The sequence below is a fragment of the Sander vitreus genome, chromosome 10 (assembly GCF_031162955.1).
Source record: "Sander vitreus isolate 19-12246 chromosome 10, sanVit1, whole genome shotgun sequence".
Taxonomy (NCBI): Eukaryota; Metazoa; Chordata; class Actinopteri; order Perciformes; family Percidae; genus Sander; species Sander vitreus.
Window position 1 is genome coordinate 21947570 of NC_135864.1, and position 17299 is coordinate 21964868.

Below are 17299 nucleotides of genomic sequence, written 5' to 3' on the forward strand. Positions count from 1 at the left end.
TTCACACACACACAACTTTGCAAATCAATACAAAGATGATCAGAATAACCATTTGCAGTTCAACAAAAACAGGCAACATGTTATTGATAATGTGACAATCTACATTAAGACCAACTCAAAATTAACTAAATAAGCACAAGCTCTAAATAAATCCAGTCTCAACACCATCTGTCATTTAATCTGTACAAAAACACTTCAACACATTGCTCTTTCAGGAGTTATCACTTGCAATCTCTTTTCCTTACAGAGTTTTAATGAGCCTTTTGTCCCATCACTCCACATGTTCTTATTGTGTAATCGCTTTTAACCGACTGTCTAGGTTGAGATTCTTATCTCATCCGCTGCAAACCAGTAAAGAAAGACTACCCATTAAATTCATCCAATGTAAGCCAAGTGAGTGCAGGCCTGACTTTTCTTCCTGTTACTAAGGGATACTGTATTTCTTTGAGGTTTACATCCCCTGGTTGGGCCGTTTTCATCCTCTGCGACTGTGATTCACTGTCCAGGGTTTTATGTGAAACGCAAGGAGAGCCAACAGGCTCTGAGAAGTAACGAGAGAAAACCTGTCACATCTTTATAACTCCTGTACCCTGAGGCCTGGTGGACTGCTGGAACGAGCCACACAGATATTAGCCACTGACTAGTCGTCAAGGCCAGGGGCCAATTATCATTGTTTCACCAAGCTGCTTAGACAAACCTGGGTTTAGCAAAATGTATCGAGAGACTGGCGGGGGAAGGCTTTGCCACACAGAAAATGTAAGCCATACCTTTCGTCAGGAAAGAAAATAAACAGCATCTGTAATGTACCTGGATTGCAGAAAAACTGGCCTCCTGCACTGGTGGATTAGTCAAGATCATTCATTGACAACTACTGACACACCCGCTGACATTCACCCTACAAGTACGCCTTGCCAATTTTTTTAAGATCATTTTTTGGGCTTTTCTGCCTTTATTTCATAGGACAGCTAGGTGAGAAAGGGGAGAGAGAGAGGGGGAAGACATGCAGGAAATTGTGACAGGTCAGATTTGAACCCTGGACCTCTTTGCGCCGAGGCATAAGCCTCTCAGTATATGTGCGCCCGCTCTACCCACTGAGCTAACCTGGCCACACACCTTGCCAATTCTAGACTGAAATTCCTCTAAGTCAACTTTTATATCTCCCCAAAAATCCCTCTTTTTTTTTTTTCGGCCATTCGTCAAATGTTTTTTTTTTTTTATATATACACATCGGTTTGTTTTTTTATGGGTAGAAAAAAATGTTTCTTGCCATGAACCCAAGGTGGAGCATTGGGTTTCTGACTGTGATGCTGCCAGAGAACAGAGCAGATACAAAACATGTACTGACAAGGCTGGTGATAACTGCTGCCCTTTACACAGGATTACATCAACTCTAAACACACCTCAATGCGATGCTATAACAACACACAGTAGACTCTTCTTTAGACCATGCTCATTAAAGCAAAATAAAATATTGCATCATTCGTTAGCAGCTTTTCATTTTAATGTTATAAACTTTCTTTCTGGCAAAGAAACTAAGAACTCATAGTGTTTGGAAGACTAATGTGGGGTAACCTTGTGAGGACTGACCTGTATATAATTACCTATTGGCTAATAATGAATCCCTCTAAAATGGTAAACTGCAAATATTGAACATAATTGATGACGTAATAAATGTAAATCAGTCTCACATTTATATATCACCCCAGCCTCTAAGGTAGCAAAATAACAACGTCAGTGGGGAATGAGTGCATAATAGAACGTCAGATATGTGTGCGCAATAGCTGGCAGCAATGTTGAAATGGTTTGTGTGTGAGCATGCGTGTGTGAGTCTGTGTGTTTGTTAGGCAAAGCAGCAGTGCACTTATAAGGCCTGGAAAGTGGTTGCTGCTCTCTTTAATAGCTACAGTAGTTTATCGAGTGTTTACAATTCATTCAGTAAGGCGGTAGTGGCCTAACATGGAGAGTACAAAGCACTGTGAAACAAACAGCATGTCCTTGTGACCAATTATTACTATTAATCCAAAAGGTGCTGCATGTTGAGACTGACTGAATAAGAGTTGGGATATATAAACACATCATATAAATGTGAGTGATATGAAAATGAGCACCACAGCCTACAGACAAAATCCTTTACTATGCAAGCCTAACAAAAGATGATGCATATGCTCAGGTGGGATCATTATGTGGAGACTAGTCTATATCGGTGATGATTCATTTAGGGGATTGCTCCTCAGATCTCTGCAGGGTAAATCCAGACAGCTAGACTGACTATCTGTCCAATCGGAGGTTTCTGTTGCACGACAAAAACAACTTTAAAACGAGCACATGTTCCACCAAAACAAGTTCCTTCCCGAGGCTATTTCGCAGAGGCCCCGTTATTAGCTTAGCGCCACCCAAGATGATTTTAATTGGTTTAAAGAAAAGCCAACAAACCAGAGCACATTTTTCTCCCATCCCAGAGTGCTGTGTGGACTAGACCTAGGTCTGGCTACGCGAGACTACGTAGACACCAAGACTACTGAACATTGACAGAAACTTGTAAATAGGCTTTTATATAGAAGCTTGGAGAAACAAAAAGGATGATCCTTCATGCAAATCCTCAAGTAGAGTGCAAAGACATCAATGTTCAGAAATGCAGAGAAGTACAAAAGCTTACTCCAATAAACAAACACTTTCTTACCCTTGACACGGTGAGGGGCATGCTGAAGTCCTTGCCACCCTGCAGCCTGAAGCCCCAAGGCGCTGGGCCGCTGAGGGTTACGGAGTATACGTTCATAGCCTTGAAAAGAGAAAGGAGGAAACAGTGTCTTAATTAGCCAGAAAGTCTGGAAAATGTCCTTTTCTGCTTTGTCCAAGCAGCTTAGCTGCTGGTTGACTGCATTTGTTTCACACATTCCATAGAGAAACTGACACTGAAGTTGTTTTCTTTCAGAGTATACTGTTAAATCTTTGGAAAGTTCTGTTTTAAGAATAAGCATGTTACAATAATCAATTTAACTTTAACATAGCTTACAAGACGATAAAATACCAGATCTGTTGCTGGGACACTACATCCCTACATTATCAACATACAGGTTGATATCTCTTGCGTTATAATCTCAGGTGAGCATTCATATAGGGGCCCAATTCAGAATGATAAGTAAAGTATACTATAATGCAAATGAGTAGCATCAACGATCTACTGGACAATAAGAACCGAAGCAACATTCAACAGTTATCTTCCTTCTTTCAGTGTGAATACAGCCAACTCATTGTATTGTATAAATAACTCAACCATTTAAAGTGAACTACAATGAAACATTGGCCCATTTGCCCACAATTTACTGTACAAACTTGCCTTGACATATTTGAATATTTTACATAATTTGTATAGATGTGAAACCATGAAAACAGTGTGAAACAACTTCACCAAAACTAATTAGTGACAGACTGGCAAGTCACCAAATAACCAGGTAATTTTAGGAACCAAAGGCAACTTGAGATGTCCGGTTACATATCACTTGCGCATTATGGCTGTACCACTGTACCTGCACCCCTAACACACCTCTTGCTCCTCCTACTCAACCCTACCAAATGTCATTGCTCTTCGTGACCCACAGCTAGTTTCCCAAGATGCCACCATGCAAACCTACCTGGTCCTTAAGGGCTGGCAAATAGCCCAAACCTGAGAGAAAGCTAGAGAGTCAGTAAGCTAGTGCAAGCAGATTCTTTCTGTTGGCAAAACCTACCCCCGACACTGTCTGTGACACAGGCAGGCCATAGTCTCTCCTCACTCCTCAGAGGCTATATAAGGAATGTAAAACTACACCAAACTATTTCAGCCCAACACCCACATGAGTCACAGAGAGAGAGGGGGGTAGGAGAACGGAGAGAGGTAACGTCAACTACCCCTATATTCTGGCAAAAGCCTACAACATCAAAGTCAATGGATTTTTTTTATTTTTATTAAAGTGTACTTGCGAAACAGCAGACGGCCACAACTGAAACAAATTCTACATTCCTTATGGAGGGCATGAAGCACAGTACAACCAAACCAGCAATTATATTTTAACATTAAGTCCTTAAAGCAACAGAGGAGCTCACGTATAGTAAAAAGTAAAATAGGGCTCCTAGATAATAGAAGAAAATAGCAATATGGTCCTTGTCAAAAATACTGAAAAGCAATCAGCCAAGCACCCCAAATACCCCCCCAATCGACAAAACCTGCAAATCTGCTAATTAAATGGGAATTATTTTCAGTTTTTAATTAGTATCCATTTCTTGTGTTTGTGTAAAGGTAATTGGATTGGATTTGTTTACTGTCATTTTTCTCATATTATACCTCCTATAGAGAAGTCCATGATCCAAGAAAATTAATTATAAGACAGCATGAGACAATAAAAAGGAAAGACTCATAGCACCTACAGATAATGGAAGTTAGATTTTACTAGTTTTTTTTTTTAAACAGATTATAATAAGACAGTGAAAGTAACAGCGTGAATCTGGATGCATTTCAGTTCATTAAATACCACCCTCTATATTAAGCCAGTGGAGTATTCATCAACCTATATGCTAGTTAATGCCTGTGGTACTCATTCAAGTGACGGTGTCCCTGTTTATGGTATTGCTATTTATAATCTACCGTGTCACTGTTAATGTTTCTATAGGTACTCGTACTTTTAATGCGAGTGCTGTATATTATCCTCACATACACAAAACTAGACGCTTCTTTCTTATAGGCTACGCAATTATGAGCTTATTAAGCTTACTTTTAATTTGTTTTAAAGACAATCATTTGCAACAGCTAGTTAAAACTGAAGAATGGTTAAGTGCATACCTTGGAATATAACCTTTACATTCACAATAGAAGCTGCAGGAAGGGACACGAAAACTGGCTAGTTAGTTTGCACCTCTACAGACCGACGGTGGTTCAGAGCAGCAAGCCAAAACTATAAACTGCACAGTTAGGAGCACAACGCAGCCCATACAATGACTTAGACTGTGAAAAAGTTCGCTTTAAAAAGTTACTCCACACACGAAGGAATGCATTCAAATGTTTGGACAAAGAATAAGCGTACCTCTTGTCCCTCGCTGTGTTCTCCAGACATCACGAGTGAGTCTACTGGATAAAAAAGTCAATCCCTAAGTAGGCTAACTTTCGGACTTCCTTAAAGCGGACGTCAAGAAGCCACCGTGGATCCCCTTGGTGAGCAGCCGGATCATCCCTCAAAATCTTTTAGTAGGACTCGGATAATATACGTCACAAGTCACATGGGCCGCTGCTTCATTTCATACCACATCCTACTCGGGCTGTAAACCAGAGGAGGCCGAGCTAATAAATCATAAAGACTTTTAATGCCACTTTAAAAAACATTTATTTTGAAAAAGTCAAATACAGTCAATAAATCAAGTTTTTTTTAACAGAAAACCATCAGTTCCCTAGGCGTGATAGCCAATCAAAAGAGCGGCTGTTAGATGTGCTTATAATGATATTAGCTAAGTGTCCACGGGCAATGGTGATAAAAAGTATTCATAGCATTTACTTGAGTAAAAGTAGCAGTACTACAGTGTCGAATAAGTTGTTTCTAACAAGTAAAAGTCTTGCTTTCAAAACTTTACTCAAGTAAAAGTTAAAAAAAATAATATATTAGCATAAAAAAGTATCAAAAGCAAAGGTAGACTACTCATTATGCAGATTGTTTGTAGCTGCTAAAGCTAAAGGGGGAGCTAATTTTAATGACTGTTTATAGCCTACTGCTGAGTAGCTTAACCTTTAATAATGTATTGGAATTTATTTGTCGATTTATATTTTGTATTTATTATCATTAGTCTGCAATCTGTAAAGTGACTAAAGCTGTCAAATACATGTGGTGAAGTAAAAAGTAAATTATTTCCCTCTGAAATGTATAGTATAAAAGAAATAAAAGTATAAAGTAGCATAAAATGGAAACACTCAAGTACAAGTAACTCGAAATTGTACTTAAGTATACTTGAGTAAATTCCACCACTGGCCACAGGTGTGTACAACCAACTACTATCATCGATGAGAAATGTTTACCTTTACCTCTAAAGGTAAAAAACGTTTCTCGTCTTATTTACATATATCGTCTGTTTGTTTTAATGTACTGCATTTATCTGACAGCTATAGTTACTGTTACTTTAATACAGAACATATTGAGCTTTAAAAAATGTGATGCATAATACAAGAGAGCTCCACCTCACCTCGACCAGCTACACTGCACAAATGCTGGGTACCACTTTCTGAAAAAAGGCATATTTTATAAAGGGTTTAAATTATAACAAATGGTTTTGATAATAATAAATAGAGCATTTAGAACAGGCATAGGCCATTGGTAGGAACAACTTGAAAATGCCAAGTTGTAAAAAGAAGTGTCTTCTGCAAGGAGCCATTATGCAGTACAGTTGCTTTTGATACTTAGATTAAGCTAATCTGACACCACCCTCTAAACATACTAAAAAGTACTTATTTTACTGAGGTACACAAATGTAGGCTATACTTTAATTTGTAATGGAGTATTTTTACACTGTGTTGTTGCTACTTTTATTTAGGTAATGGATGTATACTTCTTCAATACTGTTGCTAGATAGGCTATAGATGTACAATGTCTTGTTTGTCCTCTATTTCCCTATCACATTAGAACTATACTTTATTTGTATTGACAATAACTAATTAGGCCTATATATATATATATATATATATATATATATATATATATATATATATATATATAAACACAAATGTAAGGTGTTGCTATATGTGTGGTCTCATAATGCCAGACCTATCTCCACCATGGATGTATCAAGAGAACAGATCTCCACAGTGTTCTGTGGTATTTTAACAAGTAGAATCAGAATCAGATTTATTGGCCAAGTATACTTACATACACAAGGAATTTGACTTTGGTAGGTGTTAACTCTCTATACATAGATAAATAGTAATATAGACACATACTGTACAATAGAGACAACAATATACATATCGGCACATATCAACATAATATACAAAAATACAAATATACAAATAAGACATAATATCAAGACAAGTACACATGGAGTGGGATGTAGAGTGCAACTGTATAATACAACTGTTTTTAAATATTGTAACTGTTGTTAAAATGTCTTTATTATTATTATTGGTATAGGTAACAGCAACGTTTAATACATCACTGATACTGTAGTATTAGCTTTTGATCAAATGAATCTCAAGGCCTGGTGGGTGACCTAGTGACTAAAGAGATGCAGCAGATGGCCAGCAGATGGAGACAAACTGCAACAAAAAGGAAATGGTACCCTCAGGGTGCTGCCCTGCTCCATCATCATCACAGTGGCTGAACAAGTGAAGAAATCATGAATCATCAGTGAGGGCCTTAAGTCGAAGCTTAGATTGTTTGTTACAGACGATTTAATTAATTGTTTGCCCTATTGCATGCAGTAGTCTACTTGGAATAGCTGATAATCGAGTAAAATATTGAAGTTGTTTGTATAAACGTTGCAAAACTGGTGGCCTATTTTAGGGGCTTTTGACGTTAGCTAGCTAGCTAAATCTACCAAGCTCAGTTAAACTTGTAAACACTTTTGTGAAAGATGGCTGACAACGGCGCACATCCGACTGAAGAGGACCCAGCCGCAGCTTTCCTGGCTCAGCAGGAGAGTGAGATAGCGGGGATCGAGAACGACGGCGAAGGGTTTGGGGCTCTGGAAGAAGCGGAGGTCGTACAGCAGTCTCAGCCGGAGCCGGTGGCCAACTATGGCAAGTTTGTGACTGAGCTAATGTCAGCTTCGGCTCGCAAGCTAACGAGCTAACTAAAGCTAGCTACACACCGACAACGTTACGTTAGTAATTTCACAGCACATCCTCCTGACGTTAGATATGTTAAACTAACGCTATGTTGCTAGCATTTTACTAGCACTGATTACGACCAAGCAAGTATAGTAACGTTAACGTTATAAAGCTAGCAAGTAGTAACTGAGCTTAATAATGTTAGCTAGCTAACTGTATACACCGGAAAAACCTGTTCTGTTAACTGTCAAAGCTGAAGCGATAAGTGCCCAAACGGGTGCTGCTGCATTTCTGAGGTCGTAGCTGTAACGTAAAGGTTTATTCTAAGAACAATGTGACACTGCCGTAGTAGCGAACATAAGTTGATAAGGAAGTAAGGGAAACTTAGCTAGCTAACTGGAAAACTCCAAGTAGTCCATTCTAACAATAAACTTTGTTTTCTTGTAACAATGTTAGACGGTTTCGGTGAGGAGCCTGCTACAGTGAATGGGGATATGTTTCAGGTGAGATATTACATTATAACCGAAGTCTATCTCGTTGTAGGCCTATGTGTGGTTGAGTTTGATTCTGAACACCATCAAATCATTTAATGTACTTTCCCTTTATTGTTTGTATTGGCATTCCTGTATGGTACGTTATGATGTAATGGATATACAATCTACCCGGTATTTGGATCAAATAGCTTACGTTAGTTGTTAATGTAAATATTTAATGTCCTCCAAAAGGAGTCCAATGGCCCAACAGATAACTATGCAGCCATCGCCCAGGTGGATATTCAGAGGCAAGAGCCAGAGAGTTTACGCAAGTGGAGAGAGGAGCAGAAGACACGCCTTGAAGCATTAGGTGAACAAATTATTAATTAATAATACTGTGTAATGCACTTCCTACTTTGCAACTGTAATTAGTCCACTGTGGTTTTCTCATTTTGTTTGGCATCTTTTTCCTGTTGACCTTTTAAGACAAATGGTCAGTTCTTTTCCTCTATTTTTCCTCTTTTGAGGACTCTCTGACTGTGTTGTTATCTACTGTTGCTCCCTAACAAGACTCAGCATCAAAGGCAGCAGAGGCAGAGTGGAGAGAGAAAGCCAAAAAGGAGCTGGAGGACTGGCACGTACACCAGAATGAGCAGATGGAGAAGAACAAGGCCAACAACAGGTTAGTGTCTATGTCCTCTGTTAATGTGCAGAGAAGTAACAGTTGGTTTATCAATGTGATGTGAGATGCTGTAGTCACTATGCTCAACACATTCTATTCCGATTAACAGCTCAAGTGTTGTATTTTGCAGATTGTAATTGTTCTTCTCAGTAGAAGTCATTCAAAATTGAGTTTTTACTGTATATGTCAAGTCAGATGCAATGTGTGGCGACAGGAACACTATATTAACAAGACTCGATCACATTGTTTGATGCTAGGACGGATGGTCCGAAAGGGGGCGGACTGATTGGTAATTGGTTGGTTGTGGATTGAGATTGGTTAAATTAGGGGAAGAATATCGGGGTATGCCAATCGGGGGCAGGTCATGCCTCGCCTGTCTCTTCGGACCATTTATTCTAGCATCAACCCTGTGTAACGTCTGTCTACTACTTAAAAATGGTTATTGTAGTCTGGTTGCAGTCAGAGATGTATGTTATACTTACAAAAACATTGCAGCCTTTCCTTTTCTTGACCAAGCTAACCCCGTTCTTTTCTCACACTTTCCAACAGACTCTGTCCAAGTCTGGCACGGTATCACTCTGCATCTGTGGCTCTAGTTTTGGCCAGTTTCTCCCCCCTGTGTCTGTGAAAGTGCTGAGAGACAATCCTCTGATGAGATATTAGTCTAAAGCTGTGTGTCCAGTTAGAGTGCCTGGAAAACAAAACAGGAAGCTGGCTAGCTATAAGGAATGCAAACAACAGGGAGCAAATGTCACAGTTTTTATCCACGCCACAGCCTAGCACCAAAGCAGTCTGTAGTTGCCTGAAATGCTTCGCCATTCCAAAGCTTGTTTATTGGAAACAGTGTACAGTAGACGGAAAGATTGTACTCATTAGTCCATTTTTTAAACCTTTTAATTCCACCTCATTTGAGCCGTTTCTCAGTTGCTTACATAATCCTTCTAATGCTGGCCCTAATTTGTCTCTGCTTGTTGTTTGACACTGAAACTGTTCTCCTTTCTCCTTATTTTTCCTGCTTTCTTGGCCTTGCCTGCGTACTAGGATTGCTGACAAGGCTTTCTACAAACAGCCTAACTCTGATGTTATGGGCTTTGTGTAGGTTTAGAATTCTTATGCTTTTTAATGTTGTATGCCCTACCCCAGGAATTACTAGTTGATGTTCACCTGATGCATGCCAAAGCACTAAATTACCTGTCTGTTTTTGAAGGCCTATTTTGGAATTTCTCACAATTTAATTTGATTGTTAAATAGGCCATATGTTGTTACAAAGTGTATGATTGGTATAAAGAAAGGCATTAAGTTATTGTGTACCTTGTGCATGGTGCTGTTCATGTGATTGAACTTTGTGGTTGAGCACCATGCTTGGGACAGATGGGTTTGCTGTTATGGGAACTGTTGGGAAGTCCCTCTAATATTGCAACTCATTCATATCTTCCTCTGGTCTCCCTCCCACCCGCAGAGCATCGGAGGAGGCTTTCCTGGCTGAGAGCGATGGCGACAGTCCAGGATCCGAATGGGAGAGAGTAGCCCGTCTCTGTGACTTCAACCCGAAAACCAACAAACAGGCAAAGGATGTTTCTCGAATGCGTTCGGTCCTCATCTCCCTCAAACAGACACCTCTAGTTCGCTAGAGGAGGTCGCAGGGAGAATTTAGTTCTAGAGAACATTGCCTTTTCAGTTTTAACCTCACATTGCATCAGAAGAGTTTGTATGCCCTTTTCCATAAAATTCCTGGTATGTTTATAACCTTTGAAAACTTCCCGCCTTTCTTGATGATGATGATGATTATATTTATAACAACATACTTAACCCCACTCTCTTGTGAGAAGATGAAGGACTGCTCTATTGTTACGACACCCTTTGGCTGGTCAGTTTTATCACTCCGATACTTAAGAAAATATTGTTACTGTGTTTTAAACGATTCCCTTCCCCTTTTAACTTCTAAATTATTAGGTCAGTTTTCTTGCATGCCTCTGCCAATATTTTGGATGCACAATTTTGAGTTGTTTTTATAAATTTGCATTTTAGTCGATGTCAAACACTCAAGCACTATTGCGTATTAGATTGTAACCACTTATGCCTCTCATCAGTGTAAAATGATCAACACAAAGTCTTTGTTCACATTCGTTGTACTATGTTCCCGATTACCATATTTAACTTAGCTAGCATATTTTTCTCTTTCAAAATGCATAAGCTTGTGGCCTTTTTGATGTAGCTCTTACTCCAGTTTGAGTATTTAGCCAGATGGATTTCCTCTTTAATTAGGCAAGGTAGAAAAAAAAAAAAAATCACAACCAAAGATCTAAATTTTCAGAGTTCACATGATTAACGGTTTGTGCGATTTTTAATTTCTCTATATTTTCTCATCAGACGTTTTGTGCACCATTATGTTTTTTAGATTTTTTTTTTTTTTTTTTTTTAAACAGTAATCAATAAGGTGTCAATTTCAGCAGTAATGTCTGCACATTGTTTCACATGTTGCCTATTCGGACATAAGGAATACTGAAACAAGTGAATGTTAAAGGGGAACTGGAAAATAAAAAACAGTGGAGTATGATCACCGGAATTAATTTGTCCTTGCATATTTTCCAGCAAAGACTGTTGCCATCTTAATGCCCTGGGCATAATCACTTGAATCCTTAGATACTCTCAGACACACATTGCTGAAGGCTGCTACTGTGAAATTGGAATTTGAGGGATTTACCCACAAATGTTAAAACAGACAACATGGAAAGTCTGAGAAGCAAGAACAAGTTTCCAGGTGCAGAGCCACCATGCCTCAGCATAGGTAGTGATTTTACAAAGCGCTGTCACATTCCTAATACATGTGGAGCTCTGCTACTGAAGGGTTTAAGTGAAATTAAAAGTCTGTTGAGTGTTAAGGTGGACATTGAGACTGGGTCTGTCTTGTGTCTAAAAGCCTCCTTCCATTTAGATCGACTCACCCAGGCCATTAATATAAAAACTATGTTCACAATGAATTTCCCTACTTATGTTCCGTTTTGTTTAAATAACCTGGTAAATAAAGGCTGTATATGGAGTAGATGTCACCTGAATACAGGTGTGAGTGTGGTGCTTTCTCAAATACAAACAGGACACCAGCCTCAAATGAAAATGTATAATCAGGTGTTATGTTGATTATTTCAGTGACAATACATGGGAACATTTGAAATATAACCTTAAAGCACAAGAAGCATGTCATTTATTATTTATCAGCATTTTTTGCTTCAATGCTATTACAGCACAATAAAGGTCAAATCCAGCTTGCTGGTCTGGTACGGAGCCGGTTATACTTTGTTGTTCCATAGTGCTAGCCTGAAGCTTAATATTTTATCACCATGAGCAATTTAGTTTTCAAACAATAAATAGTGTTGGCATTAACTAAATATCTGAACAATGCTTGAAACATAATGCATTATTCAGTTCATTCAGACAGTAAAATCAGTCCACTTCCAAGTTGGATCTGGTTCTGATTCAGAGTTGAATAGGCGGTGGCAGAGGTGTGGGATTGGTCCGTCTTCATTACTTGGATTTCACAGCTGTGGTAAAGACACCAACAATAATGGCAACTACAGTGAATCCTTGAGCAAAGATACGTCCCCTCATCAACAGCTGGGACTGCCTGGTTTTCCCTTGATTGAAGGCACGGAGGCCATAAATCAGCGCTCCTGCTGTTCCCAAACAACCTGGAGAACACAAAGCAAATCACAACTTGGTGGTGACCAGATACTGTTATAGGTATAGCGAGACACTTGTTCCCTATCATGGTCGAGATAAAGGATACCACGAAGACGCATTAATAGCGGTCAAGTCCCAACATTGAAGGTAAGTTCACCCAAAATTACCCTAGTAATGTCTTAGCCATGCAGATAGTGGTTTCTGATGACATTTTAGATATCCTACATACAACACAATGGAGAACTACGGATTTTTTGGGTGTGAAAGTTACTCAAAGAACATCAAATAGGCCTGCCATTGTGAAACGCAATCGTATATTTATCCACAGACTTCACTGTCAGCAGTTTGGAGACTTTAGAAATACTGTATACATTATAAAAGGAGGGGGGGGGGGGGCTATCATCTAACCTCGTTAGTGAAACCGACAGTGCATAATCATAGAAAAAGAAAAGCCGTGTTTTGTGGTTCCTAAACGTTGAGAATAAAATCCAAGGGCACCTCGGCTCCTCAATTTTTGAAATGAAGGCAGGGGTCGAACTACGCAGAAACAATGTTGACACGCCTTCAATTAAAATATAAGCAAGTCATTCATTAACGAGAGGCTCAAATGACAACATGTTCACCGGGGTACATGTTCTGGGTAGTGACAAACTAACAGTAGGTTAACGTCAGCTCCTTATCTCTGATTTTAGCATATAACGTTACGTAGTTTCTATTGCAGTTGAGTTTGGTTGAGCTTCAAATGCTAACGTAGAATTAGATATTAATTTGACCACACTTTAGAATAAAAGACAAGCTTTACTGCCTCGGTGCTGCACTTGTGTAACTTTGCTAGTGTTTCACCCTTGTATAACTCACCTATTGGGACGAATGGGTTCTCCTTTGTTTTTCTAATCAATTTTTCTTTGAAGGTCTCATCTTTGACTCTCGGCAAAGGGTTGAAGCCTTCGATAATCGGGGGCTCAGAAAAGTTAAATGGCACGAGTGCCGGTGGCGATGATTTAGGTGTTTGCTCAGGGACCGTTGGTGCTGTAGCTGCCGCCATGTCTACCTCCAAACCATTGATGAGCTGCCTGCGGAACTAGACTTCCGGTTACATTTGCTCTCAGACTTCACAATAAAAGTTCTGATATTTTAAACGTCATGAATGAAGCATGGTCAGCGGCATCTCCTGGCGTCTATGCATTGTGCACTGCACACAATATATACAAAACTAAATACACTTTAAAATGTCAATGTTCATCAAAGTGCACTTCTCTATAGTATCAACAATTGTGTCCAACATCAATGAAAGAGCATGGGGATCTACCAATTACCAAATCCCATGTAATATCTTCAATATAGCATAAATCGTGACTCCTTATTAGCAACTGTTGTTCCAAAAATAAGAACTACCCATTACATTCAGAATATGACCCAGCCCTACTATCCACTGGTCAATTGGCATTTATTTTCTAGTGCCTGCCCTTTAGTGACAGAGGTAGTAGTACGATTTAACAATAAACGGCTAAACAGGCTCAGATAAGTATTGTGCAACTATACGAATTATGTTGCAAGGAATTAACCAATCTAAGGCACTATAATCTATGGTGTCCTAGGACCACATTTAGTTTGATCACGAAACGTTTGCTATAGACAGGAAGATTACTGATAGTATTTTAAAAATATAACTTGTGAACGTGTTTGCCAATCTTTTTTAATAAGATGCCCACTCTTACCACTAAGCGGCAGTATGTATGTGTGTGTCTATCGATCTAATCTGATGGTTCTTTAAGGCCAATTTTGCATAAATAAAAGGCAGCTCTCAAGACTGCACAATGACTCCAGCTGTAAAGAGGACTGTCAAATATGAGATGATGCAACAAAAAAGCCAAAAATGACATTACTCATTAGATGAAATGTGTACCAAGTCTTGATGTCAGTTGAAGTCAAAACATGAAAGGGTAGTAGAGAATGTTTTATAAAACACACAAATATATTTTTCAATCTTTTTATTGAATATTAAGGTAAATATTTCACATTAATACAGGCTACATAAAGTAGAGCCACTATACGACATGAAATTTACTCTCATTTTAACCCTTTTTAGTATGTAAACAATTATACATGTATTTACCACTCTAAAAGGTTCTGATTTCTCTTTCGGTAATCATCTAGTTCTGGGCCAAGTTTAAATAGCTACTTCATGTTGAGCCCCCTGCAGCCCAAGAACGGTGTATGCGGGTTTAAGTCAAAATCGCTAAACTACGCAGAGAATGGATCCTGTTGAACAGGTGATTGCGCATGTTTGTTTGCATCATCGGGAGACTGATAACAGCTCTCGCCCAATTTCCTCTTTATGTTTGAGATAGGCACATCAAAGAATGGTGTCAAGAGAACTTCCAATTCTTCAACCTCTGCTCTGCACTCTCAGGTCACTACTAAAGTTAACAAGTTGTACATTTTTCTTTTTTCGTTGTCTTATTCGGTCATATTCGTCAGTTGGTATTTGATGTTTGCGCTGTGGGTCATGCTGTGAGCGTTTGATTGCTGTGGACGCTGTCTAGTTGACGTGGTTCAGGTGCACATTGCCCACATGAGGTGCCCAGGTACCAGGCCACACCTGAGGGGAGAGACACCAATAAGGGGTATATGTTAGAACGACTGTAGTCATTATATTATATGTATCTCACTAATGGCAGAAATGCAAGCTTGACAGTTTAACTCCAAGCATATGATTAGACAGCATGGGTATAATACAAGAGGACATTACCTGCTGTTGTGGGTCAGAGTTATCTGCATTGTTTGGGACCACTTTGATAATTGGGCTCCATGCAGGATCGCTAGCGTGCAAACCATTGTACATCGGTCCCCCTGGCCCCTCTGCCATGGGAGGATGAGGGGGCAGCATAGTTCCTCCATACATTGACATAGGCATCCCCTGAACAGGCAACAACATGTAATTGTTAAAAGACGTGTACAAATGAGGAACTGGGGATGAAATAATCTACACAGCTATGGCTTTGTGTTACCTTTGGGAAGTCCATGTAACTGTTGGGCAAATGCTGATGCTGGTGGTAGTTGTTAGCAGGGTTTGCAATGCCTGTGTCATCCTGCTCCATGGGCTGGTGCTGAGAGAAGGCTGACTGCTCTGCCTGCAGCTGAGGGTGCATCATGTGGCTGCTCATCAGGGGCTGGGACCAACCAGACATGGCCTCTGTATCAAGATACACAGAGGGTTGGCAGTAGTAACTATGTGGTTGTGTTTAAGTCACGCTTCTGAGATTGGTTTCCCATTTGTCTTAATTCTAACAAACAAAAAAGGACTAACAAAATACCACATCAAAATTTGCATTTGTTCTTACCCGAAGCACTGCCGACCCCAAATGACCAAATGCCTCCCTGTCCAACAGATGCCGTGTAGCTGGTGGTGAGGAGAGGTGGGTTGACAGAACCCGTCTGCCTGATCCTTGCCAGCCGCTCTGTGCCGATGGGTGGGGGAACCTTCCGGTCCTGCTGCGAGGAGCTGCCTTGCTTAGGCTGGGGTGGAGGGGGCACAGCTGAGGTGGAAAGGGCAGAGGAGGACACCGTAGATGGAGGTGGGGCAGGAGACTCACCTGGTGAAGAAGAGACAGTACAGGAAGAAATAGTTAGGGGCAAATCAGATTTACACATTTGAGTATATCAAGTATTGCTAAAAGCAGAAGGAAAAAAAAAGAAAGAATACGCCGGTAAAGAAACAATTCATGAATTTAAAAACAGGTTACAGAAGAAAGACGCCAATATAAAAAGATCAGTTACAAAACTGCTTCCCCCCCCCCCCAAGTCTAAATTGATAATTTTAACTAGAAAAGTCAAAGAAAATCCCAATGAAAACAAGAAGATTGTGAGCCTATTACCTGACGTGGATGCACTCCATGGATGAGGGGAAAAGTGCTGTCTGCTGAATGAGGGTGTGCCAACTCCTGTATGACCGTGCAGATACACAGGGCTGCCAGTGATACTGGTGGCATAGCTGGTCAACGCTGTGGGTGCAGACAATTAAAGAGACAGCTCCTTATTGAGCACATCAGAAAGAAAACTGTACCTCATAAATTCACCTTAACCACGGCCTCTGTTGTATGTCATTTGGTGGGAAATATTCACCTTACTAAAAAAATACAAGACCTTTTGTTGAGACATGTTTACTATGCTACCTTTCTAATCACATGTATATGATTACTGTTAATAACCCCTATTTTGATGCAGTTAATTTAGTTGGGTTCCTCTTAAAAACAGACTCCTGTAATTAACCCAGTTAAATAAACATCACAATGAGCTTGTATATACACTACAATAAATATTCATACCGATGGGGCTGTTGACCATCCTCTGTGAGGCAGAGCGGTAGCCAGGGGCTTTGGAGCTGTCTGGAGGAGGTGGGGGCATCATATTCTCCATCTGGCCCATGTAGGCTGGTGGGGCTGAGTATGACTGCTCTGATCGAGTCGGCAGATGGCATGCACCCCACACCTGATTGTTTCCAACCTGCAAGGCGAGACAAAGTTGTAATTACTGAGTGTGGTATTATTGATCTTATGGAACGGCAAGGAGGCCATGACAGGAGCCATGACAATTGTACCGTTTAGTTTATTCAGCTATTTAAACTCCTTATGTATCATTTAAAGTCGCTAGATAAGAACAGCTAAAAGTAAAACAAGATGTCAG

General features: G+C 39.9%; 4 protein-coding genes across 16 annotated transcripts in view; 1 reads left to right on the forward strand and 3 right to left on the reverse strand.

Moving 5' to 3' along the window:
* The window catches only part of pdlim7 (PDZ and LIM domain 7), a 34730-nt gene extending 29495 nt beyond the window's left edge, over positions 1-5235 (reverse strand). The window contains exons 1-2 of one of the 5 annotated variants that reach the window (XM_078260910.1): positions 5058-5225; positions 2681-2779 (exon numbers count right to left, since the gene is read on the reverse strand). In XM_078260910.1, coding sequence (XP_078117036.1) covers positions 2681-2779; positions 5058-5087 — 129 coding nt within the window. In that variant the 5' untranslated portion in view covers positions 5088-5225. The other 4 variants (XM_078260913.1, XM_078260911.1, XM_078260912.1 and 1 more) reach the window with 4 other exon arrangements.
* Positions 5236-7308: 2073 nt separating this feature from the next.
* cltb (clathrin, light chain B) lies at positions 7309-11501 on the forward strand. Of its 3 annotated transcripts, XM_078260915.1 has the most exons (7): positions 7309-7750; positions 8237-8283; positions 8506-8623; positions 8824-8935; positions 9485-9505; positions 9977-10030; positions 10395-11501. In XM_078260915.1, exons 1-7 carry the CDS (start codon positions 7585-7587, stop codon positions 10564-10566), a joined length of 690 nt encoding a protein of 229 aa, XP_078117041.1. In that variant the 5' UTR covers positions 7309-7584; the 3' UTR covers positions 10567-11501. The 3 variants fall into 3 exon arrangements, with proteins under 3 accessions (XP_078117041.1, XP_078117042.1, XP_078117043.1); XM_078260916.1 differs by lacking the exon at positions 9485-9505; XM_078260917.1 differs by lacking the exons at positions 9485-9505; positions 9977-10030 and having other exon boundaries at positions 7312-7750.
* A 537-nt stretch (positions 11502-12038) lies between these two features.
* On the reverse strand, positions 12039-13697 carry higd2a (HIG1 hypoxia inducible domain family, member 2A). Its single transcript, XM_078260918.1, has 2 exons — positions 13472-13697; positions 12039-12621 (listed from the first exon to the last, which is right to left on the reverse strand). Exons 1-2 carry the CDS (start codon positions 13656-13658, stop codon positions 12458-12460), a joined length of 351 nt encoding a protein of 116 aa, XP_078117044.1. The 5' UTR covers positions 13659-13697; the 3' UTR covers positions 12039-12457.
* An 892-nt stretch (positions 13698-14589) lies between these two features.
* The window catches only part of ankhd1 (ankyrin repeat and KH domain containing 1), a 29660-nt gene continuing 26950 nt past the window's right edge, over positions 14590-17299 (reverse strand). For all 7 annotated transcript variants that reach the window (XM_078260926.1, XM_078260925.1, XM_078260924.1 and 4 more), the window contains exons 34-39: positions 16942-17119; positions 16492-16617; positions 15958-16209; positions 15625-15809; positions 15366-15533; positions 14590-15215 (exon numbers count right to left, since the gene is read on the reverse strand). In XM_078260926.1, the coding sequence (XP_078117052.1) occupies positions 15156-15215; positions 15366-15533; positions 15625-15809; positions 15958-16209; positions 16492-16617; positions 16942-17119 (969 nt within the window). In that variant the 3' untranslated portion in view covers positions 14590-15155. The remainder of the gene's footprint in view (positions 15216-15365; positions 15534-15624; positions 15810-15957; positions 16210-16491; positions 16618-16941; positions 17120-17299) is intronic.